Below are 25,477 nucleotides of genomic sequence, written 5' to 3'. Positions count from 1 at the left end.
GTCCCAACATGTCATTAGAGGTGATGATTAGATTGAAACCACTTGGTGTGGGGTTTTTAGTAGTTCTTAAGGACAGTAGTTACGTAGAAGAAGTAAGATTTGGAATAAAATTCAGTAACCATGCCTGAAAACTATTATACACGCAGAACTAAGGAGCTGAGATTCCCAAAAACCTGATGCTGCTGGAAGGGGAAGCTCTCTGCACTTTTCTTAGGAGGTTGTTGGGTTGTTTTTTTTTAGGTTGATTTTCCCTCCCATGCTTTTGATATTGAATATAAAATTCCTCAAGCTGCAAAGACTACTGTGCATCATTCCATAGAAGCATTAGAAGAACCACTGAGAGAACGTCTCCTTGCCATTCTCTCGAGGGATAACACTATCGGGTACGTTCATCTCTTTGTAGCTCTGGTCTGTTTGTACAATGACGGTGTGCAGATAGAGTGTAGAATGCTCATTTATTCTTGAGATTATTTATTATGCTTATATTATATTTTTGAAGATCTGTGGAGATTTAATCAAGAGATTGAACAAAACCTGTAAAATAATGCTGCTGACTTTATAAATTTGTTTGTATTCTCTGCAGCTAGTGCTGTAATATTCTTCTACTACTCTGACTGTCTTTTGTTTACGCCTGTTCCCACTTGGTATTTCTTCAGTTGTAAGAAGAGTTGGCAGTTTCAGTGGAGGCTGTTCATAGTCATGAAAACATTTCTAACAGGTTTTCCTAGTCATCTGCACCAACCTAATGTTAACTGCCTGTTTGTTTTTTTTCTGACTGCACTAAAATCTATTCTTGCTTCGTGCAAATCACAGCTTTGAACAACTGTTTCCATGATGTTTGAGATTTGCTTTGGCTCCTCTTTGGACTTTTATGGAGGAAGTAGCCATTTTACAAGTCATGTAATTTAGTGTAAAATTGTATACGGTGACGCATTGGGGTTATGTGTGTGGTGTTCTTCAACTTGCACTACAAACTGAAATTCTTTTGTTTGCAGGCTATCAAAAGAAGATAAAGAATTTTTGTGGGAGAGGAGACATTATTGTCATAGTCATACTAATAGCTTACCAAAAATACTGGCTAGTGCCCCACACTGGGACTGGGCAAGTCTTCCAGAAATATATTCATTACTTCAGCAGTGGCCTCCTTTATCACCTTTAGCTGCACTGGAACTACTTGATTCAAAGTAAGAAAACAGACTAAAGTTTTGTTTGTGTGTCACGCAAGCACAATAAACTTAATGTGGATTTGTGGTGACTTTCTAGGTTTGCTGATCAGGAGGTGCGAAATACAGCTGTGAACTGGATAGAAACATTAAGCGACGATGAATTAACAGATTTCCTCCCTCAGTTTGTGCAGGTAAGATTTACCATTGACGCCATAGTTGTAACCTTTTGCTCTTGAAAATGCAAAGGAGTCCCTGGCCACTAGTCATGGAAGTGCAATTGCATAAGTCTATATAAAACCTCAACTAATGCACTGGGTGGAAAACAATGTAAGTAGATGGCTGCTCTGTGAGTGTCACCTCAGTTTGTTATGGTTCTATCAGTGCCCTAGTCATAACATCTGTTTTCATCTGGAATTAAGCTTAGACCCAATTTATTTCATTTTCTTTACATTTAGGCATTGAAGTATGAAACCTACCTGGACAGTGCTCTTGTCAAATTTCTTTTGGCTCGGGCATTGGGAAATATTCGAATAGCACACTACCTTTACTGGTAAGATACTATCTGTTCCATTCTGTGTGTAATGTTTTTTGTAAGAGCAGTATTTTCAGAAAAAATACTCTGTCTTAATATGCAGGTTCATAATAATGCACAGTACATAAAATCGAAAGCAGAAAAAATACAAATCCTGTTGTTTTTTTTTTTTTTTTTTGTGAAGAAACAGTGCCCCTACAAAGTACAAACTTAACTTCTCTACCATATACTTGTATGTTTATAATACCTATTCATTAAACTAAATAACTGTTTTAGTACTGCATTGTTCACAGTATCTTCTATGTGAAAATTTAATTCAAGTCTTTTATTTCAGGCTTCTTAAGGATACATTATATGATCCAAAGTTTGGCGTAAGATATGAGCAAATTCTTGGAGCCTTTCTTTCAGTCTGTGGGAAAGGACTGAGAGAAGAGCTGGAGAAACAGACCAGGCTGGTGCTGCTTTTTGGAATGGTAGCAGAAAAAGTAAAGCAAACAAGTGTATCTGGTCGACAGGTATGTATATTAAATGTTAGTATTGTTACAGAAGACAAAACTGAGTTTACTCTCAAAGAAATTCACTCAATTACGTTTTTAGTCCAAATTTGATAAAATTATACATATAAAATATGTAGGAAGATCTGTGAGTCTCTCTCTGACTTTTAGCAAGCTAATGGGTTAAATAAGTCAATGTCAAATTTCTTGTCAATTGAAGCATAAGATTGTGTGAGGTGATGGGATAGAAAGAAGAATGATTTCTGTGTATGCTAAGCTGGATTTGGATTTAAAGCTATTACTGCTGAGGAATGATCCAGCTATGTGAAAGAACAGAATATCTACTTACATGCTAATTACAAGCTAACATTTTGATAGAGTGGATCTGTTTTAGTTAAAAGAAAAAAAGTGTGGTATTAATATTGTAAATTTTTTATTTTTAATTTAAATTTAATTATTAATTAAATATTAATTAATTTAATATTTAATTTAATTTAATTATTTTTAAATTATTAATATTGTAAAACTGCTAAGTTTATACAGTAAGTTACTTATACAGTAAGTTTAATAGGTAAAGCAGTTGTAACATCTTTTGATTCCTTTGATGCTGAGAAGCTAAAATACGGGCTGTGATGTGTTTCAGGGTAACTTTGCCCAGAAGTTTCCCACAGATGCTCCAGTTAGGAATTATCAGCTGAATTATTTTGTTTGTTTGCAGACTGCCTTACAAAGTGGAATGGAACGTGTGCAGTCATTCTTCTTGAAGAACAAATGCCGTTTGCCTCTCAATCCCAGTCTTGTGGCAAAAGAACTAAATATTAAGGTATAGGGTTTTTTTGGTCAAAGTTACACATAGGCAAAGCTTTTACAAATAGCAAAATTAATTTACTTTCTTGAAAGGTCTTTACATTAGTTGGAGAGTTTTAATTAAAAAAATTCTGATTGAAAGAGAGAGTAAAATTAAGAAAAATTATATAAATACTTATACCAAGGAAAGGTACTGTTAATAAATAATTAACAAGTGATTATTTCTTCAGACTTTTTCTGCTTTGAGACCAGTAATTGTGGCAGTAGGAGAGGAATACTCAAAAGTGTATGAAAAGGTCTTGTTTCCAGTAGTAATCAGAAGAGAAAAGTGAATGACGCTGTAAAGATAAAACAATGAGTAAATACCATGAAATCAGTGAATGTGCCTGTTACTGCTTGTGCCAGGGAAGCAGACAGTAGCTTTATTTCATTATAAAAATCCAACCAATGATATTGTAGAAGCTGACAAAATTATTTTTTGCTGAACTCTGCGAAGTTTGACTGTTGCTTTGACAGTCTTGATTATATCATTGTGCATAACTGAGTACCTAAAGGTCTGTGAGCATGGGATTTAATCCAGTGTAAACACAGAGTTTCTTTTGCTTTCCTTCTCTATTACACGTGTTTATAATTAAATCATGAACATGTACTTGAAAACAGATATATCAGAATATAGTGAAAGGCACAAATATCCAGTTCTTATAGTCTGAAGTTTTAAAATGTTGCTGGTAAAATATTTATCCATGTTTTACTCATTCTTCTATTTAGTACAAAACATTACTGTGCTGAACTGTTGGCTTTTGTACAGGAATTGAACAAATACCAGCCAAAGGGCCCTTTGTTCAAAGGAAACACATCTGCCACAATTGCAATGTTTTTAGTCTGAATATTGCACATTGTGTCATACGTGCTTGTTGTCAGAATGTCACGTTTCCTGAACTAGCTGTGCTAGTCCTTTTTGAGTAGTAACACTAAATCTTCTTGTAGGCGTGTTCCTTCTTCAGCTCCAATGCAGTGCCTCTGAAAATTGCACTGATAAATGCAGACCCTCTGGGAGAAGAGATTAATGTGATGTTTAAGGTAGGCCTTACACGTGTGTTGGAAAAATGTTAAGTGGTAGTTGATACCAATCAAAGAATGATTAACTTCAGCATAGATCAGTAAGCTTATATACTTTATAAGCTTGTTACTGTATATCTGAAACCATCTCATCAGTTCCACAATTAGAAAGAGATGTCTGCAAATGGCTAGTTTTTTCAGAAAGCAGCTCAATTTCTTAACTGTACAACAGGAAACTTCCAGCTGAGTGCTGGCATGATACCACGCAAATGAACGTTTCAGAATCTTGCAAGTATCCACAAAATTTCCTCTTTGGGTGGGAAAAAAAATGTATCTTACACATGATGCATCTATCATAACTGCTTAATACTTCTTTAAAGCTGTGTGGGAGGACTGGTAGTGGTAGGAGTTACTGCTGCTCTCTTTTAAGGACAGGTATTCCAGGGAAAACTGTACTCTCGCGTCTTCTCAGAGAGAAGCCACAAGCTTTAATTACAAAAAGGGATAAGAAGAGATGTAGCATTTTCATAAGATAGCTTTAAACATTACAGTTTCAGAAGCTAACAAACATCTGAACAGGTTGTAGAATGTGAAAGTCAGCATACTGCATGTGAAATCTTAGCTTGTAGTCTCTCTATCTACGTGCGTAGCTGTAAGGAAATAAGCAGGTAATGTATCCCGCACTTTAAATGTAAAGCAATTCAGATCTCCAGTTCAGTTCTGCTGAAAGCATATCATGTTTCTGTTTAACTTCTGTATTTCCATTAAGGTTGGAGAAGATCTGCGACAAGATATGTTGGCTTTACAGATGATTAAGATCATGGATAAGATCTGGCTGCAGGAGGGACTGGATCTACGAATGGTTATCTTCAAGTGTCTCTCGACTGGAAAAGATCGAGGTGCAACACCAGATGCCGTCTATAATTTTTGTGCTTGTCTTTCACACTGCCTAAATTTTTGTCATGCTCACAGAGGAAATTGCTACTCAGACGGGCTCTGGAAACACTGGAAGGCCAAAAGCCTTCTTTACAAGGAAATTCAGTATTCGAAAGTCTAGAAAGTTGATTTGTTTGGAATTTCCTCGTGGCAGAGTTGCATTTAAATGTTTCTTCTCGAGTCCTGAGATTCTTATGCATTCTACCATAGATGAATAGTGGCACAAATGTCACAATAAAAGTATAAGGTTTTTCCTGATATCCTTACTGCAACACAGGAATTCAGTGGTACAACAGCAGTTTTGATTGTGCAAGTTACTCATGGAGTAAGAAAACATTCAAGTCAAAACTGAAATTCCAAGATATTTAGAATCTGTTGCAGTTGAGTCAGGGAGCATAGAAATGTGCAAAAAGAAGGAAAACTAAACTTAATCCGTTTCCCACACCCCTCACAGAATTACTGTCTTGTGCTACTTAAAAACCTCATAATCCAAAGGAATTCTAAGTTAGAAACTTTAACATTATAGAACTCTGAGTATAAATACTGCCTCACACCTTGGCCATGCTTAATGCAAGTTAAGTCCCTAATTCTCTATAGATAGCCAATAGGAAACAGGATCTTTAAAGAGGGTCAGCAGAAATTTATCTCTTCAGTCAGAACAGCGTGATGAAAACTCCCAAATATATATGAAGGAGTTGAAAATTCAGGTTGGTGAAACTATACCAAAAGCTTCAACTTGTGGAAAGCTTTTGCTTCTTAAAGAAGCAGATGGCATTTCTTCATACTTGGAGTGATGACTTGACTGCATAGCATGTTCCATTTTTTGTTGGTTCTACAATTAGTATCCCTAAAGTACTTGAAGGATTAAAGTGAGAAGTAGAAATAGACATAAATTGCAGGTTTTCTTATAGTAGCTCTTGCCAAGATAGAATTCAAGCTGTTTTAACAAAATGTTTTATGTTTATGATGTAACTTTACAAATATTTCTAGTAAATGATGTCTCCAAAATGAGGCCACATGTAAATCCCACTTTGCCTTTATGAAGGCAGGCTGGTCTATTTCAATGCTCACTGACCATGAAAAGTTAGTAGGCTGCTAGGCAGTGTCTTTGAGAAATGACACTATCCAAATATTTTCCAGTTACTGGTTATAGAGCAATACTAGTTTATGTACTAGAGAGTAATTAAGCGTTGATGCTTTGAGTAAAAGTATAATGTATGTGTATTTTATCAACCATAACTAATTGCAATAAAGTTGAATCTAAATTGAATCTCTGTGTGCCTCATGGCAAAGCATTGTAATGTAGTCTACAGAAATGCTTACTAGATTAATAGCACTTCTTACATCTAGCTGGATTTTGGAATAAGGTAATCTTAAATTATGGAATCGATCACTGCTGATAAACTTTATACCAAACAGTGAAAATGCAATATAACTTATGGAGATGATATTTTGTTGTATTTTATGTAAAGGTATGGTAGAACTTGTTCCTGCTTCGGAGACACTTAGGAAAATTCAAGTGGAATATGGAGTGACAGGTTCTTTTAAAGACAAGCCTCTGGCAGAATGGTTGCGGAAGTATAATCCTACGGAGGAGGAGTATGAAAAGGTAACTTTTTTCTTTTTTTCTTTTTTTGAAGGCATTTTAAAATGAGATAAATAAGGATTGCTCTTGGGAGAGCAGGTTTTCTTCCTCATCTTACACTGAAGTTGTTGTTTTTCTTAATCTTTAGGAAGTTTAACTTTTTTCCTATTCTTCAGGTAGAGTTAATGAAATTCCTTATGAGATCTGCTCCAAAAGTATTGCCTTCTGCTGTATTATGTTGGCTCAGAGGCAGATGTTGGTGATATGACAGTAGAGGCTGAACCTTCCTGCCAATATTCCATTACATCTTGTTGAAGATAGGAAGGAATGATAACTGCTCTTCATTGTGGTTTAGGAGCAGTGGTCTCTTGGGACATAGGATGCCAAGAATAAAATGCTTCCTACTCTTTATGGTGCTATTAATATGCACTAGAGAATAAATCTCATGTACCCTTCCCTTCTCACACACTACTTACACTTTGTCATTTGCCTTCAAATCCTCCTTTATCTTGCATTTATTTAAAAGAAAAACGAAGCACACATGTTTTTTTCCTGGAGATTACAAATTTCTAAAGATTGTTGCAATGCTACCCAGAGAACACTGTGCAGAAAAAGATAACTCTTAGGACCCATTTTATCTGGCTTGAATTTTTACCCCTGTTGAATGTATGAATGCTGTTTCTTCATGGATGTTTATTCTCAATTCGCTTTCTTTTTTTTTTTTTTCTTTCCTTCCCAGGCTTCAGAGAACTTCATTTATTCTTGTGCAGGATGCTGTGTCGCTACCTACGTGCTGGGAATTTGTGACCGCCACAATGACAACATAATGCTCCGAAACACAGGGCATATGTTTCACATTGACTTTGGGAAGTTTTTGGGTCACGCGCAAATGTTTGGTAGCTTTAAAAGGTATTTTCCATTGCTAAGCAGAGAATGAAGTGTGTTTAAGCATTAGCATTTAAATTCCTGTTACATGCTGTCAGACATCTTGTGTTTGTGTGTTACGGCTTCTAGAAATGGGGGATGAAAGGCATTGTAATTTAACCTGCCCTCCAAGTGTTGCTCCAGGAGATTCTGAAGTAGGTCTGTGTGAATGTGCAGGAAACCCGAGCAGCTGAACCCAACCTAGAAAAGTAAAGTGGTATTAATGGGTTGTTTGATATCAATACCTGGGGATGGGAATGGGAGTGGAGGGAAGAACATGACAAAGTGAATAGAGCTTATAAGTCACCTATGAATTATGTGCTTTTTGAACAGGGATCGGGCTCCTTTTGTGCTGACATCAGATATGGCTTATGTCATTAATGGTGGTGAAAAACCCACCATTCGCTTTCAGTTGTTTGTGGATCTCTGTTGTCAAGCTTACAATTTGATAAGGAAACATGCAAACCTCTTCCTTAACCTGCTTTCCCTGGTAAGCATTTTTATTAAAGTTAGTTGAAACTTGATTTGTAATGCTGGCTTGTTATTAAATCCTAAGTTCTTTATGCTGCAGAAACTCCAGATGTATTCCTTTAAAAGCAGAAATACCAGATGTATATTTTTAGGAAGGTTGTATGTGATGATTTTTTTTTAGGCATTTTCTCCTTTTCCCTTTCCCTTTCCTTTTCCCTTTCCTTTCCACTACCTCCTGAGAGTTTAAAATTAAGAAGATACTATAAATTACTCTGTAAAGGGGACATGATTTAGTGTAGGGTTAGGGTAATATGGTCAGGTTGCAGTTGGACTTGATGATCTTTAAGGTCTTTTCCAACCTGAGCAATTCTGTGATTCTGTGAAAGCTTTGTTAGCTGCTTTTAACTCAGCAGAAATACACAAGGGAATAGCTGCTGACTGAAAGTAATTGTTGACTACCTCTGTTAGCATTAAACAGTTTATCGCAAATGGCTTCAAATGACTTTGAGGATCTAAGACTTTAATTATTTCAATGTAAAATCACATTTTATTTGTTAAAACTGCAAATTAATTTTTGGGCAGATGCTTTCTTCTGGGTTACCAGAACTAAGTGGGGTGCAGGACTTGAAGTACGTCCAGGATGCTCTCCAGCCTCAAACAACAGATGCAGAAGCTACCATTTTCTTTACAAGGTACTGGCTGTGAGGGAACGAAAATATCCACCAGCACAATCCTTTTAGTGGGAGCTCTCTGCGTCGGATGAACGTGCTAAAGATGTTGCAAAGTTGGCTGTAGAAGTTGAGTAGTTAGGTTATGCAACCAAAGAATACCCATCACATAACCAGTGAACTGCAAAGATAAGATCAGTTTCATGCATGATTACTACCTGTGCTAAAATATTTTGCTTGTAAGAATTATCTTGTGCAAAAGGATTGCTTGAAATAGAGTAATTCTGTTCTGCTGTTTGAGAGTTGCATTTTGAATGCATCCCAGATTGCTTAATAGTGGTGTACGTGTTGATATCCTTGAAATGCACACAGCATAAAGAAGCTTTCCCAAAAGTGCTTTTGCCCACTAGGGAGGGAGGGATGACACTTCCAATAAGAGCAAATCAGTGTGTGCATGTAGTGTAAGTGACTTGTTGCTGTGTGTTACAGAATGTACTATTCTGTCCCACTTTAAATGGGCCTGGAGTGGAGTAATGAGGAGGATTTTGTGTGTTCTAGAATTTGAAGTTACTTTTTCTACTCTAGGTTGATTGAATCCAGTCTGGGAAGTGTTGCCACAAAGTTTAACTTCTTTATTCATAATTTGGCTCAGCTGCGTTTCTCAGGACTGCCTTCTAATGATGAACCCATCCTCTCATTTTCTGCTAAAACATATTCTCTTAAACAAGATGGCCGCATCAAACAAGTGTCTGTATTTACATATCAGAAGAGATATAATCCAGATAAGCATTATGTAAGTATGTGGAATCTGTTTCCACTCTGTGCAACTATACTTTGTCTCATTTTTTTTTTTTTTTCCTGTTGCTGTTTGTTGTTTTGGACTGGTCAGCCCAAGCTAAATTTTCTTCAAGTTGCCTTAAAAAGTGAGCTAACGTATATCTATTTCCAAGTTAGACACCACTTAGGTAAGGTAAAGCTTACAGAACTGAAGAAAAGCTTTGTATTGAATCACTGCATTAGATGAATGTATTTGAGTATTCCAGTTCTAAGCCAGGGCAGTGTTTGATCTTCCAGGAAGCTGTTGAGGTAATGTAACGTCCTTCTGTTTAGTTGCACATTTGATTAAAAATACACATTTGACTCATTTATTAGTTCTGAACTTAACTGAATTTAATTTTCCGTGCAGTTTCTCAGTTTTCATTTTTCCTTTCTTAATGACATGAATAACTGAGTCCTGGAGATGTATCTCAAGCATTTGAAAAATTTCCTTTTATATATTGCAGTGTACCAACGTTTGCCTAGCAAACTGTTGCTTTAAGAGTCTGGACCTGTAAATTTTCACAGTAGTTCCTGCTGTGTCTAGATGTATTACAATTCTGGATACCTGATGCAGAGTATGAACTTACAATGAGGTTTAAAATGGAGAATGCAGACAGCTCAGCCTTACCTACTTTTATCTCACTGTCAGATGTAGATCTACTTTATGGGAAAATCACCTAATGTTACTTTGCAGTAACATTTCAGTAGGGCGATTTATAATTCAAACTTCAATGTAAAATGCAAACATTGGGAAATTTATGTGGGAGAAAGATTACTGTAGTAAGAGAAAGTTGACTGTTAGAAAAGAACAGTATTTAAGTCAGTTCTATAACATTGCTACTACTTTCTGTCTTTTTAATGTGCATTTTTGGCAGATATATGTGGTGAGAGTTTTGAGAGAAGGACAAGCTGAGCCAACTTTTGTTTTCCGAACATTTGATGAGTTCCAGGAGCTCCACAACAAACTTGGCATTCTTTTTCCACTTTGGAAGTTACCAGGGTATGTGTCTCTCTCATTCCTCACTATTATAAAGAATGATCCTAGTTAGGGTAGAGTTGAAGATAGCTGAGACAAAACTGCTGAGCAGTGAACTTGACTTCAAAGGTGGCAGTTAAGGGAGAAAAATATGATCTTTAAGTTTGAAGGAGGAGAACTAGAGGAGCTACTCTGTCTTCAAATTGTGATTTATCATTTGTAACAATTACCATAAGTTTTCTTGCCTTTCTCTAACATCATTATATGTTAGGATGCCTGTGTCTCCATTTATGATTGATGTCATAAATAGATGTCAGCACTTCAGGATGGAAATTAGAATGAAATTAACTGTTCTACAGAAAAACTAACTAAAAAGGTCATCTTGTTCTTCTCTTGCAGCTTTCCTAATAAGATGGTTCTGGGAAGAACACACATAAAAGACGTAGCTGCTAAAAGAAAAGTGGAGCTGAACAGCTACATACAGAGTCTGATGAACAGTTCTCCAGAGGTGGCAGAAGTGAGTTTAAGTAACTTAAGCAAATCCAGGGGAGGCTTTTGGCTTCTTAGCGCTCATTAACATTTCATCTAATATGTGAAATTTCTTCCAAATTTAGTGTGATCTTGTCTATACATTTTTCCATCCATTGCTTCGTGACGATAAAGTGGAAGGAATAGATGGAATAGCCAGGTCTACAGGTAAGTCGTGTCTGTGGGGCAGGAGAGGAGTATTTCTAAACTGGGTGACTATAGTATGGCACTTTTAAAATGCAATTTCTAAAGAGTCTTTGGAAATTAACTGGAAGTTTTCCTCTTTGAGAAGCGTGTGCATCTTCCTTTCCAAATATGGTTGCATACAATTCCAAGGAAGTTAAAACATGCCAAGAATTACAACAATATATGTGATCACTGGGCTTGCTTATGGCTTAAGTAAATTATTCAAGTTTTGGCTTTGATTTTCCAACAATCTTAACAAGCGAATCCAAAAATCATTAAAACCTACGGCCTTGCCATCTTATTGGGGAATTAAAAATGTAAATCAGAAACTGAACTTAGTCTAAACCTTGCATTTTTTTTTTAACCTGTATATAATTCATCGGAGCAGTACTGATGAAACGTACAAGTATTCACAGAGGAAATAATTGTGTATTTTTTCAGATGCAAGTCCATCAAGTCCTACCTCAGGCAAAGTGGGCGGAGAAGTGAAGCTATCCATATCATACAGAAATAGCACTCTGTTTATCATGGTGATGCACATCAAAGATCTGGTAAGTAAGAGAGGACAGAAGCTCACTGCCAGAAACTGTTTTATCAATTGCCTTCTTCACTGACAGTCTATGTAGGAATGATGGGACATACCTCTCTTCCTCCAAACTCTCCCACTGCAAACTTACCTCAGCTGCTGGTTTTGATCTGCTTGATGGTTAAGACCAGCAATTTGAAACTAGTCATGTAGGCACGCCATAACTAGTTTTCCAACTCATCTTCTAACAAGTCTTGGTTTTGGATTCCAGGTTACAGAAGATGGTGCAGATCCAAATCCCTATGTAAAAACATACTTATTGCCAGACACGCACAAAACATCCAAACGCAAAACCAAAATCTCCCGGAAGACAAGAAATCCAACTTTCAATGAAATGGCAAGTTAAATTTTTTGTAGCAACTCTGTATAGTTTGCTGTCATCTTTTATTCTAAGCAGCAATAAGCAGAAATCTTGTCTAAAAACACTCTGCAAATATATATGTATATATATATATATATATAAATTTAAAATGAACTTGTTTCAAAAACTTTGTGCCCTGTTAAAAAAATAAAATGTATGTAAATGTATGGTTACAAATAAGCAGAAAATTCTTAGACTGACTTTGAGGAGTGATGGTGAGAAGTGAAGGAGTCTTAAAACCAAAGATTCTTCCCTCAATTCTTTGATTCAGAATGTGGAAAAGAATAAATTCAGAACATTCCTACTGCAGGTAAACAGTACTTCCATCTAAAAACATTGGTTCTTTTCAACAGTTAAGAGCATGTAATAAAATATGCATGTGCTTTCCAGCCCAGCCTCAGAAAAGCTGGTGTATGAATGGTCATGATGTGCAATTCAGACATCAGTGACGAGGCAGCCAGAAAAAGGAACCATCTGTATCACTTCATTTGAATAACCAAAATTCCTGACTTCTTACCTTCCAGCTCGTGTACAGTGGATATAGCGTGGAAACTCTGAAACAGAGAGAACTTCAGTTGAGTGTGCTCAGTGCGGAATCCCTACGTGAGAACTTCTTTCTGGGTGGGATTACACTCTCTCTGAAGGACTTCAACTTGAGCAAGGAGACTGTTAATTGGTATCGACTAACTGCTGTACCCTATCTATGAACTCACTGCTACACCTGAGTAAGAATGGAACAGTTGCATTCACTTGTGCTTTGTGCATCTTCTGACTTGAAAATAACTTGTGCATCTTAAAAATAAGAGACTCTGCATTTGAACAGATAAATTGGACCAACCTTCGTGTAGCCTAATTTTGGAGGATTTCTAGAAAAAATTGCTGGATTATTCTTATGCAATGTTATCAAAGCATTATTTTGAACCTTTCTTAAGAGCTGCAGGTAAAGGAAGGGGATTTTAAACCATCCGTGACAATACGATGAACAGTTTGACTATACTGGTTGCTTAAACCATAACTTAATCATTAGGCCTGTGGATATAACACATTTTTGCTTTATCATTTCTGATGCTGGAGGATATTAAAGAAACTACATATTTTTAGGACTACTCTCATGCTAGTATCTAGATACTAGATATCACAGAGGCTGTGATAGGTAAAAGTTTTGGTGGCTTCATACATGCCTGTAGAGATGAAGGTTGAAGGGCTGGAAAAAATCCTTAGCATTGCATTTACTCCCAGATGAGTGCATCTCTATGATTTCTTGGAGTGAATGCCAATAATGGAATTTGTAAATAATGGTGCCTTAATTCAAATGCTTCTCTTTACCTCACTTCTGGTATTTAAATATGTATGTATACGTGTTAACTTTCTGCTCCTCAAAGAAGGAAAACGTTCTCATATTTGATAACCTGCAGGTCCTACTGGGAGGCTTCTTCTGAGATGTGTGCATTACAAATGACATTGCTTATGCTGATCTTCATAATTAGTGCAACTTATGATAAATATTTGTAACCCCTCTTCTATCCATGATCTCCAAAAGGTGAACTAAGACTGGCTAAATGTGATGCCATAAGAAATGCACCCAGCTTTTCAGTGTTTTGAAACACTCAAATTTCTAGAATGACAATAGTGCAGTGGATTGAATGTAGAATTGATTCAGACAGTAAATTGAAGTGGCACTTACCCCTAATTTACTTACCTGTACTTCCAGGATAAAAGTGGCCACTAGGCAAAAAGCACAACTGCTGGATGAACTGCAGACCAGCTGCATTAACAGAACTTTTTGAGAGACAAATTCCATTGCACTTTTCTTTCTTCTTTAGTTGACAGCATCACTGATTCTCAATTCTAGTTCCACTTTAAAAACAAAACAAACTCCATTTCAAGCAGCACTGAAATATACTGTGATAGTGGGGTACAGATATCGTCTCCTGTTAATACCCTGGGTTACTTAAATAGGTTGCTTCTGCACTGCAGGTATGGAATCCTTGTTCACCTTTACTCAATGTGGAGTGGTCATATTTTGTCTAGACAAAGCAACAGCGTTAAGCTGCACACTTCAGTAGTAAACATTGATGCATATTTTGAGAAAGGGTCAGAGATCATCAGCACTGGTTGTGATGAGAATGGATTTTTAATGCAGAACATGCGGTGGCGAATGAAGACACAACACGGGAAAGTCTTCCGTCTGCCCAACACTAAAAAGCTTTTTCAGAGCCTGGTTTTCCTTCCCCCACTACTGACCAATCTCCCTTCCCCACAGAAGCGAGAAGTAAACTTGAATCTCCTGGTGCCTACAACGCTCGTGGTCCAACCTCTTAGCAGTTACTGCAATTAAAAAGCTGAGAGCGTCGTGAATGTTAGAAGCTGGGTCGCTGCAGCTGGGCACTAACAAGTCCCAAACCCCGGCTGTAACGAGCACCTTCTGCGTATCTGTCACTTAGAGCCTGTCCGTAACGTTCCGTGTGCCTAACTCGGTATTTCCTGCTCGCCCCGTGCTTTTGAGACTTACTCCATTCCATCGTTAGAATCACCGCTCACTTAGCCACAGGAAGGTAGTCTACTGTTTTTGTGAAACGTTCCGTTGTGAAATAAGAGGAAAGCAATACGTACTGCCTTTTTTGCAGTTTGCTATGAAAGCACAGTGTCTTACAGCACAGAACACAAATAAACCCGAATCATTTAAAACGATCGTGCGCTTCTTACGGTTCGTCTGCGCTCCGGGGAAAACACTGCGACTGTTTCGCCGCCCCTGATTGGCTGGCGTGTAGAGAGCTGTCTCGCCGCCCCTGAGTGGCTGGCGTGCAGACGGGGGGCGGGGCTGGAGGCGTCTACGTCCTTTCCGGCGGAAGAAAGGCCTCTCCCTCGCGCCGTCCCTTCTTTTCCACTGCCGCCATCATGGGTCGCATGCACGCTCCTGGGTGAGCGGCTGGGGGACCCGGCGGGGGATTGCCGGGGTGCCGGGGGGCGGGACGGGCTGAGGAGGAGGAACGGGGAGGCTGCCGGGCAGGGCGGTGCGGCGCACGGGAGCGGAGCGGGACGGTAGAGGGGAACGTGGCGGGAAGGAGGGGGGGGGGGCGGTGGGGCTGGCGCTGAGGCGCCTGGGCTCCGCGATGGTGCTGCGTGGGGAGCACCGGCCTCCTGTCGGCGGCACGGCAGCCCGCGGGCTTCGTAGCGGGCGGCCTGGGAGCTGGGGCAGCGCAGCCGGGCCAGCCTCGCTCAGAGCGCCTCCTTTCTCCCTACAGGAAGGGCCTGTCCCAGTCCGCGCTGCCCTACCGCCGCAGCGTGCCCACGGTGAGTAGCTGCCCCGGAACGCGCTGTTGGGCTGCAGGGTGACAGAATGTTGTACCTGCGGCCTTCAAGGTACTCCGGAAACGTGGATCGTTTGCTGGCCTGCTGATTCTTAGGGAGAAAAAAAAAAAAAAAGAAAAAAAAAAAAAATTCTGCTGTGCAGCTCAAATGATTGAGGTGCTGCTGGTTTATTTTTAGCGTGTGTGCTGACTGTAATCGGGTGGTCGGGGCTCTAACTTCAAGTAATCCCAGCGTGCCATGGGTTTGTTCAGGGTCCTCTTAACTTAATATTTCCGGTGAACTAAGCCGGTAGCTGCTTCATTTAGCTTGATTTGATTGGCTTGGAGGATGTGCGTGAAAAAAGAGTAATTTGTGATGAGCATGCGTGGGGCTGTGCATGCTGAACAGGGGTTAAAACAGGAAGATGGAATCAAGGCTCGAACATGAAATAAACGTAACGTAGAGCCACTCGAAGCACTAATTGTGTTTTCATCGTCTCAGTGATTGGGATGCTCAAATGTTATACTTGTTTTGAGCATGCTTTGCATTTGTTTGTAGGTGTAGCAGTTCTGAATCATAATCTACGCAGCATTTCCAAATGTGTGCTTTAGTGTGTGTTTCTATTTCATGATTTGATGGTATTAAAAGGGAGGTAAGAGGTGGGAAAACTCTGGAGCTTTTGTAGCTTGTACAGAGAGCTGGACTTACTGAGCTTGTTGGTGTTGTTTAGCCCATAAAAAACAATGAAACGATGGTTTCAGCAACAGTTTAAAGTACAGTAGGACAGCAAAAGCGCAGTGCTATCAGAATAAAGATCAACTTGTGTATTTAAAATTACTTTGTCTACTTGAGGTCAGATTTTTGCAAGATTTTTTGTAATTGGTTAACAGGCCAGATGGCTCTCAGCTTTGGGTTTCTGACCAAGGCCCAGCCGTAGTGATTTTTCTCTCTAAATTTACATTCGTTTGCCAAGTCTGACAATTAAAGTAGTGGTAAAGCAGCTGTTTGGAGGCTGTGTGCATTCAACTAAATAGGGTCTTTTTTCCCTCACCTCTGCCTGCCCCCACTGTTTTCACGAGGATGATGGGTTTGGTTTGTAGGACTTCAGTATGTTTCTGTATCAGTAGAAGCATGGTTTCTCAGTTGTTTTCTTAAGCAATACAGAACAGCTGTTTGTATCGTGTATGGAAGGCTTTCATAGGCAGCCTGAGCTTCTCTATTAAGCGCTGTACGTTTGTTCTATTTTTCTTTAGTGGCTGAAACTTACTTCTGATGATGTAAAGGAACAGATCTACAAGCTTGCTAAGAAAGGCCTGACTCCCTCACAAATAGGTAAGGTTTATAAATAACTCCTAAATGGAAGTGAAATACCTTTTTCTGACTGTGATAATGTAATTGTTCACTCAACCTGTGCTAAATAACATATCAGAGAAATACAGACTTTGTGCTGTACCTATGCATGCCTCGAGTAGCAGCAAGCCCATGTTAAGGAGATGCTGTATCTGCCTGGTAGAACATTGCTCAGTGCTGGGGCTCCCTCTAAAGCTCTGCTTACAGGTGCTGCAGCTTTGATCATGAGTTCTGTGGTGCAATTATGTGCTATGTGAATTATTGTATGTTTTTTTTTTTAATGATAGTTTTGAGAGTATTAATGATGTCTATGATGTAATAATTGTTTGGGCTATTTTTTATTTTATTAAAGAACGTTTAAGAACGACAAATTATTGTATTAAGAGCTGGTAAGCATGCATACTTACTGGCTTTCAGAGATTTAACTCCTCAGTAATGCATGAAATCTTTGTTACCCATAGAGGAAAGAATGATTGAGTACTTGGCTTGATTAAATCCTGCTGCAAACTTCCAAACAGTACTGAAGCACTTACTATGCTGTCTTGATATATTGGTGTGTGGGTCGGTTGTCTATTGCGTGCTTTTTGCTTCTGCTAGGAGAATTTTTCTTACTTATCATCTGCTGCTATTAACAGTTTCTACTGGAAAAGTTTAACCAATATTCAGAGAGAACTTTTGTTGGATACGGTCGCAAGATGTGTTTATGTAAGGTCTGATGAAGGTGTGAATGTTTGTTTCAGGTGTCATCCTGAGGGATTCCCATGGTGTTGCCCAGGTTCGCTTTGTAACAGGCAACAAAATTTTGAGAATCCTTAAATCAAAGGGACTGGCCCCAGATCTGCCAGAGGATCTTTATCACTTGATCAAGAAGGCTGTTGCTGTTCGCAAACATCTTGAGAGGAACAGGAAGGTGAGTGCTGATCTGAAGTGGAAGCTTCACTTTGGTTTCACAAACAATACAGGAGCTTCTTTATAACTGCTTACATGAAATGCTGAAACTTATTGCAACTGATCTGGGGAGCACTCCTCCACCGCCCATAAATGTATTTTATCTGCCTTGGTTGAGATCACTTTCAGCTTAAATTTTTTGTAATCTTCGGGTGTAATGCTGGGTGAAGGGTTATGGTTTTACTTGAAGATCTCCATTTTATAGAGGAATTTATGCTGGTCTGTTTTGTAGCTGGGGAAAACAGCAATGTGAGGAGCCACTCGTGACAAACCAAAAAGTTAATTGTACTACCTGTCCATTGCCTCCTCTGAGTGAATTTAATAGTTTGGGGAGGTCTTTTAATGAAGGACTTTGTAGTAAGCACTACACACAAGCGTGTGAAGGAGATGAAAAGCATTGCTTAAGTCAAGTATTTCTTGTCCTGCTCTGAAGGTCCCAATCTCATCGCAGTTTGGCGGTGGGGATGTGGGTTTTGTAGCAGTAGTGTTGGATATTTGACTTCACCAATGCTTAGGTGAGATGTGTGTCGTCTAGAAACAAAAGCAGTGACTGTGCTACAACTTTCTTTTAAAGGATAAAGATGCCAAATTCCGTTTGATTCTGATTGAAAGCAGAATCCATAGGCTGGCTCGCTACTACAAAACCAAGAGAGTGCTGCCACCCAACTGGAAGTAGTAAGTCTTCTGTTTTATGTTGCTGTTTCACTGAGGTCTGTAGGGCTGCAGGCAAATGCTGTGCCTGGCCTTGTTGGCAAGAGCATCGGGAGCACATTATGATCAGATGTTCACCTGAGGCAGCAAAGAACAGTTATTCTCATAAATATGAACTGGTAAATCTGTTGAACTTACAGCTGTGTAAAAAATGCGTTGAGAAATGTTGAAATGTCCAACATGTTGAAAATACTTGAAAAAGTAGTCAGTGGTAGCTGTCCCTTCTTTAGGAAAAACCAGCCAGCATTGGAGAAGGCTCCAGTTGGAGTGTAGGCAAGCTTCTCTTTCTGAAAAGGCTCAAGTGCAGCTAGCCAGGTTTTTAAAAATAGAGTTTAGTTCTGTTATCTTATTTCTGTTCTAAAAGAAAGAATTAAATCTTCCTTTGTCCCATAGAATTGTATAGAGGTTGTGAATAAGCTCAGGGCTGATGGTGCTTAGAACTGAAGTGGTGTTTCTGGGAATTAGTTTGTAAAAGCCACCCCTGCAATTAATGTTTCTCTCTTTTCTCTCTGTTTTTTAGTGAATCATCGACAGCTTCTGCCCTGGTCGCATAAGAGCTGACTATGACTTACTGAAAAAGAATAAATTTTGATTAACTTTGTGTTGTCTCTAAGTGGTTGGTGTCTTACAAACATTTGCCCTTTTCAGGAAGCTGCCTGTGAATGGGCAGCTCTCAGACTGGAGCACGAGTGTGGCAGCATCTTCCATATTGCTGTCCTGCTGTTGCAGATCTGAACAGTGACTAGCTGTTCATTTGTGTGGTTTGTCTGCTTAAGCTTGATTTTTAAGCACATAGCCTCAGTTTAGAAAAGTGATGTAATCATTCATTGTGTTTATTTAGCTAATATGGGGCCATGTTGTGTATATCCTGCAGGAAGAACTGAGAACAAGAAAACAAGGACAGGAAGGAGAATTGGAAGCTTAGAAAAGGTGGTGAGGAAATAATTTGGCAAGAGAAGAGGGGGAGGGAGGGGAACCAGAACTGAAGAGGTGTATGGATCACTGCAGGTTAGTGTGGATCCATTCCTTTTGGGGAGGACCTATGCAGACCATTTCAGGCTCAGCTGCACTTCTCATAACCGAGAGCATGGTCTGAGTAGCTGTTGCTGTCACTTGTAAGTAATTTTAGGGATCATCTCTGAGGTTTGAGTAAGCAGAACAATTTAGTGTTCCTCAGCTGTTAAGTCTTCACTGAGGTAGTTCACCTAAACCCAAAGGGCTGTTGTGCAGTCACCATTACTGAAGTTGTGCCTCCAAGTTCTAAATAGCTGTGACCAAGAGAGTCATCTTTCTGCTGAAATGTAGAAGGTGGGCTGACAGCTTTTGCCTCTCCTAGGATGAAGCTGTAAGTGGAGGTTTTAGTAAACTGTTATAGTTGTTGCTTCTAAATCTTTGCCATATTAAAAAGCATTTAAGTAAATATAAATCAGACTAAATGAGACCTACATTTTTGTAAGGTGTAGCAGCTACTTGCTAAATCGTAACGATTAAGCTGGTACTTTCTGGATCCAATTTTGCAGAAAGGTATTTCCTTTGCCCTGGTCGTGATGCTAAATACAGCATTTGGGATTAGGACAGTTCTAAAGAAAAGCTCTGCACTCTGACTGAACTCTCTATCTACCTGGATCTGAGATTACCAGCTTCTTTGAGCTGTTGAAATACATGCTTTTATTTCATGAGTAACTGGAAAGTGGTGAGTTGAAAAGCTGCTTTATCCCTGTTTGCAGCTGACAATGCAATGTGAGTTAAGCTTTCTCTTTCTGTCTCTTAATCAAAATGGCTAACACGTCCAAAAACCAAAACCTTAAGAAATTTTCAGTCAAGTTCTTAGCAATGTGGCCTTTTGCTTCAGTATTTTAGAAATGAAAGAGACAGAGTTGTTAATTCACAAAGCATCTTCCGCTAGAAGAAAGCAGAAGAGCAGCTCTTACAGAATTTGAGCATAGGGAACATTATGCAGATTGCAATCTGAACAGTCGTCGGATCCTATTAGTGTAGTAACAGCTTTTCCTAAGAGTCTTTGCTAATGGTTTTCCTTCGGTGCTGCTGGTGTGCACCCATCAGTCTCTTATCGTGATCTGTTAACTGTTCTTACCAGACAGTTTTGCACGTGCTTGCAGTACTTGTTCTGCATTCGCTACCTGTAAGTAATTAAAATACCAGCAGATGGCACTTTCAAACACTTGTTCTCCTTTAAAAAAAAGTTGTGTACTGCAAACAGTGCCACCTAGTGAGCAAGTGCCAACACTGACAGTCCAACCCAGCAAACAAGACACTTAGTATTGCAGTTCTAAATTTGCGTGGTACCAAATGATAACAGTGGTTTTGAGCGTAGGATTGAGGTTCACACAGCTCTTGCATTTTGCACTGCTGGGATATTTTGGTCTCTGATTCTTCTGTCCACCATTGCTTCCAGCACAAGTGTCCTTTGCTTACGAGAGAGGCTGAACGAGGTTGCACCATGTTCCTGTGTCATCTTATGCACTGGTACTGTGTGTTGCTTATCCTGCCAGGAGAGGGAATGGCTGAGCAGGTTACAGTGTGTACTGACAGCAGTGGAAAAAAGGGGGAGTGCAGTGTAAATGATGTACGGTTGTGTCTGGGATGAAGTTATGCAGTGATGATACTGCTCTCAGTGAGAAGAAATCCCCATGTTGAAGATACTCCTGAGAATAAAGAAAGGTACACTGCGTTTGCTGGCTACAGAACATAGCAGTCTCTTGCTGAAAGAACTGTAATGATGTTTGTGCACATATATTTCTACTGTTCACATTGCTGAAGATTCTGTGTGCTTTTAAGTCATACACGCTGGCTCAAGTACGTGGTCTGTTCCCACGATTGTCAGTCCCTTTTGCTCAGCCAGGAGTGATACTGCTCCAGGCTGACTCGTTTGCCCTGGCAGTTGCTCTGCTCTGCTCTGCTCTGCTCAGCAGCCAGCAGAACACGGGCAGTGGAGCCTGGCCAGATGCGTGGCACCACTGGCAGGGACATGTCCTCCTCACACAGGAGCAGACCTTGCAGAGCGTGATGCTGATCAACGTATTTGGAGGGATGTGATCCTGTGTCTGAAGAGAAGCATGTGACCAGGGGAGCCTAGTCCTGTGGAAACATCAGGTAAGGTTAGTCTCTGGGGCTGTGTTACAGGACTGTGCCTGGGTGTCAGATTTTCTCTACGGCATCCAAGTACCTGGACAGTTTGGGACTTGTGATTCAGCTGCCCAGGTCTTACGTATGTTATGGCTGCTTGGCAGTCAGAGAAGTCTTTCCTTCCTCTCTGGATAAGAGCATTATAATTTTCCTTCACTAGTGAGCAATTTACCAGAGTAATAGAATTAAATCCAGATGAACCACAATGAACCATCTCTGTTTCATGGTTACCTCCAGGCACCACCCGAGCAGACTGTGGTCTGTGGGCTTGGGGCCCCACTGTTCTCTTCCTTGCTGTGCCTTGGCTTAAGTTTCACAAGTTGTGTTCTTGTTTCTGCTTCATACCTAGCAGTCTTGTCTGACCCTCCAGTGTTGTCCTTTGCCTCCTGCTGTATTTTTGCTTCCTCAGCCAGTACAAATCTGAGTGATTGTTTTTTTTTCCCTATTCCAGTATGAGGTTTTCCTTGTGTTGTGCCAGGGCATGCATCAGAAAGGAGCACTCTGTTCTTGTGGAACTTGGCACACAGCCTCCCTTGCTACCAGCTCCTCTGATGCAGGGAGGCTTCTCTTTTCTTCAGAGAAAAATAGCTTCAGGGGCTCTTGAGCCCCAGTACACGAGGACTCCTCTAATGCACTGCAGCTGTTCTCTGACCTGATGTGGTAAGGTTGGTTCACAAAAGCCTCCCCTTGTGTTTCCACTCTTGCAATCTGTCCAGATCATTCAGGGCTATGGGGTGTATGAGGGGCTTATTTCACGTGGCTGGTAAGCAGCTACGTTTGAAAGTTCACTGCTAAGGTACCCTACCATCTTGGAGTGTTAAGAACGGTGGTAATGCTTCAGAACCATGGCTGGGACACGAGAAAACTTGTTTTCCTTCTGTTACAAAGTTCTCCATTACATGTGGCACACAGAGGGTAGAACAGAGTTCTTTGAAATATAGATTGCTTTTTCCATTCAGATTTTCGTCTCTTTCTATTCCAGGTTCTTCCTTGGGAGCATGAAGCTCCCCTCTGTTACCTTTCATTGGCCTCACCCTGCACCTGACTTGGAATAAGAAATTATTCCAAGCTTCTCTGCTAGCCTGTGTTTGTCCAGGCACTAATAGCTGTGTACCTTAGTTCCCATTAAGGAAACTTTACTGCTTTGTAAATCAGTCAAGCCAATGCTCTTCCATACTTCTACATGACCTGAATGTAGCTTAGGTTGGATTGAGTCAGTGGAGTTCACCTAGAGCAGCATTCAAATGCATGAACAGGATACATTCTGATCACTCCTTCAACTCATCCTGAAACGTTAAGTCCATAAAGGTGAGTCTTTATTCTTAAATAAACAGGTGATAGCCACCACAAATTGTGCCTTCATTTTTAGAGTGAGACTGGGAGGTGTCTGGTAGGATGGGGAAAAATTAACTGGACATGGGCTTAAGGAAAGATTTGATGTGGGCACATCTGGAGGACTTTCAGTTCTGAGTATCTGTTCATCACCAGTGTTTCTGTGGTATGTGACTAGTTTCCTTGTGGATGCAAACAAGAGCTTGTATGAAAAAATAAGTAGTTCTCGTAGCTTGTTTCAGTAAGGAAAATTGAGCACCAGTTGTTCTGCTAAGTCATTACTGCTGCTGGAGATAATAATTTTCTGTATCTGAAAAGGGCTAAAAAATGTATCATCCGAGCTATAATACTAACAATCATTAAAAGCAGAAAAGAATTGGATTTATAAACATGTAACTGGCAGTGTATGCTCCTCTGCTTTTTCTGGAAAATTGAGCTTCTGAAGTTTTCAGTTTCTACCAGTAAACTTTTGACAGTATTCAACTCAAAATCAGTTCATGTGAGTTAATTCCAAATAGCAAACTATGGATGAAAAATATATAATGGTTTTCTGAGTGAAGGATTGTGTATCCCTGTCTTCCACTGTTTTCGGTGTCACTCACAGCTTGTGGAAAATAATGTAGTTAAAAAGCACTGCATGTAACCCCTTGGATTGCAGGGCCCAACTCCTTGTTCCTGCTTAAATAAAGAGCAGTAGGGACCCTTGAACGCACCCAGAGCAGGTTTGGGACACGCACAGCTCTGGGGTAGTGGTTCTGGTTTAGACCAATGGTGCCTGCCTTTCATGCTGTTGTTTTGTTTCTTTTTCAATGCTAGGATCAAACTAGTGGACAAAAATGCACTCTGTTGCTGGGAAGTCCCTCCAGTAACTGCATCGTTTGCATGACAATACATTGTGGTGCCCTGGTAACGTCCCTCTGCCACGTACCTTGGCAACAGGAGCAGTTCAGCAGTGCTCGCTGCACAAATGGGATGTCTGTGAATGTCCATTTCTTCCTCCCAAAGGATTTCTAGACTTACTTGGATTGGATAAATGGAGGCTTCCCTCCTTCTCCATCTTCTCATGCTTTTGGGATGAATGTTTTTTCTGGTCAGCAGTCTATAGCCCTTGTAAGGATCAGTGCTGCTGACAAGCACAAGTTCTTTCCTGCCACCTCCAGATTTACTGAAGACTTTAACCAGCGTAGATTTAGTAACTGGAGTTGCATCACTATAGAAGTATAACATGAATGGCATAGCAATATGTATTGGGAACAGCAATAAATGGTGATGCTGTCCTGCAGGACTTGGTCTCTGGCATAGCAGCACTGGCAGGTAGTAGCACATGGAGGCTTGCTCAGGACACAGGACAAAAGGAGGTGAAGTGTGTTCTGTTACATCAACCTTCCAGCTTGAGGTACAGTGTGACAAGTAATTATGCTGGCTGTGCCTGAGGCAAGAGGTGTACCTACATTAAAAGATCACCCGTGTTTTCTAGTGAGTGCTGGTTTTACAGGCTAATATTTTATTCCCTTTGAGGCTGCTCACTCAAGACCCCTTTTCAGGTCAGAATTCTCCTTCTTCAGAGCCAGGAAGGGGCTTTCAAGTTTAGTGCGGCTGTCAGGGATCAATCTCTTTTGCAGTTCCTTCAAGTTCTTTATGATGCAGATGAATAATTTCTGTAGATTCTGAGCCCCTGTGTTATGCCAGAGTGGGAAGAGAGCGGCTGATGTTTTGAACTGTAGAAGCTGGGTGAAATAACCAGTGACAGCCATTAAAAATTGATCAAGTTAAACGAACTTGGGAAAGATCCAAATCTCAGAGGATCAGTTCTGATGGTGAAGGCGTTGAGATTTGCAGGATAGGGGGTGGAAGCATATCTCCCAGTACAATATAAGCTGTTGGACACTGAGGCATACTAAAAGCTGAGAGAACTTGGTATTTCTTGTGGGTTTTTTGTTTTAGACAATGGAAAAGCTAGCTTTTTTTTTCCTAAAGTAGAGTTTGTCAGCTTTTGACAGTCTTATTAAAAGGAGGACTATAATAACATTTCAGAAACTGATGACAGAGTAATTCCTATCTTGTGTACCGACTATTCATTTACAACTCAAACTCGTGGTACAAGTAAGTCCTTAGGTATCACTTGTAGAATCAGATCCAAATTGTGTTTTGTTCTAGCATTTCTCCATTCAGCCATTTGGAAAGCAATACAAAAAATATTTAAAAGTAGTATTTTGGTAGTTCAGGTCAAGCGAGTTCCTCGAAAATGTATGTGATTAACAGATAAAACCCCCATAACTGTCCTGTGATGTACAAGAAGATGACTCCATATTTCAGTGTTCTCCACTTCCAGTGCTGTTGTGGTGATGTTTGTGAGTATGGCAGTGTTGTGTTATGGCCATGAGTAGACAACTGCTGGAGAAGGTGTTTGGCTTCCTGCAGCTCCCCAAGTGTGACTGCAGCTCTGATGCTATTATAACACCTCTGTAATGGTGTCTAGCTTTTATATAGTGCTTTGGGCCAAGGAATTGCAGTGCTCTGGATGGGAATAGAGTACCACTGTAACCCACCCTTTACTGTGAGACAGACACAAAACAGGAATATCTTGGCTGAGGTGGGAG

At 40.0% G+C, this 25,477-nt stretch overlaps 2 protein-coding genes across 3 annotated transcripts in view; both read left to right on the top strand.

The window, feature by feature from the left end:
- PIK3C2A (phosphatidylinositol-4-phosphate 3-kinase catalytic subunit type 2 alpha) overlaps positions 1-12,805 on the top strand; it is a gene marked incomplete at both ends in the record, with an annotated part of 35,030 nt that extends 22,225 nt beyond the window's left edge. For both annotated transcript variants that reach the window (XM_079537276.1, XM_079537275.1), the window contains 19 exons: positions 241-383; positions 996-1,184; positions 1,264-1,357; positions 1,622-1,716; positions 2,033-2,213; positions 2,911-3,015; positions 3,987-4,079; positions 4,828-4,957; positions 6,467-6,603; positions 7,319-7,488; positions 7,837-7,993; positions 8,557-8,666; positions 9,228-9,435; positions 10,337-10,461; positions 10,837-10,954; positions 11,052-11,133; positions 11,593-11,702; positions 11,949-12,074; positions 12,623-12,805. In XM_079537276.1, coding sequence (XP_079393402.1) covers positions 241-383; positions 996-1,184; positions 1,264-1,357; positions 1,622-1,716; positions 2,033-2,213; positions 2,911-3,015; positions 3,987-4,079; positions 4,828-4,957; positions 6,467-6,603; positions 7,319-7,488; positions 7,837-7,993; positions 8,557-8,666; positions 9,228-9,435; positions 10,337-10,461; positions 10,837-10,954; positions 11,052-11,133; positions 11,593-11,702; positions 11,949-12,074; positions 12,623-12,805 — 2,556 coding nt within the window. The remainder of the gene's footprint in view (positions 1-240; positions 384-995; positions 1,185-1,263; positions 1,358-1,621; positions 1,717-2,032; positions 2,214-2,910; positions 3,016-3,986; positions 4,080-4,827; positions 4,958-6,466; positions 6,604-7,318; positions 7,489-7,836; positions 7,994-8,556; positions 8,667-9,227; positions 9,436-10,336; positions 10,462-10,836; positions 10,955-11,051; positions 11,134-11,592; positions 11,703-11,948; positions 12,075-12,622) is intronic.
- Positions 12,806-14,964: 2,159 nt separating this feature from the next.
- On the top strand, positions 14,965-18,952 carry RPS13 (ribosomal protein S13; the record flags this gene model as incomplete). The annotated part of the gene is made up of 6 exons (XM_079537405.1): positions 14,965-15,019; positions 15,344-15,392; positions 16,643-16,721; positions 17,480-17,649; positions 18,262-18,362; positions 18,919-18,952. Exons 1-6 carry the CDS (start codon positions 14,997-14,999, stop codon positions 18,950-18,952), a joined length of 456 nt encoding a protein of 151 aa, XP_079393531.1. The 5' UTR covers positions 14,965-14,996.
- Between the last annotated feature and the right edge of the window lie 6,525 nt (positions 18,953-25,477).

Source organism: Tetrao urogallus, assembly GCF_951394365.1.
Source record: "Tetrao urogallus genome assembly, chromosome: 6".
NCBI lineage: Eukaryota > Metazoa > Chordata > Aves > Galliformes > Phasianidae > Tetrao > Tetrao urogallus.
The sequence above is the reverse complement of the archived record's forward strand: the minus strand, read 5'-3'. Positions and strand labels throughout refer to the sequence as shown.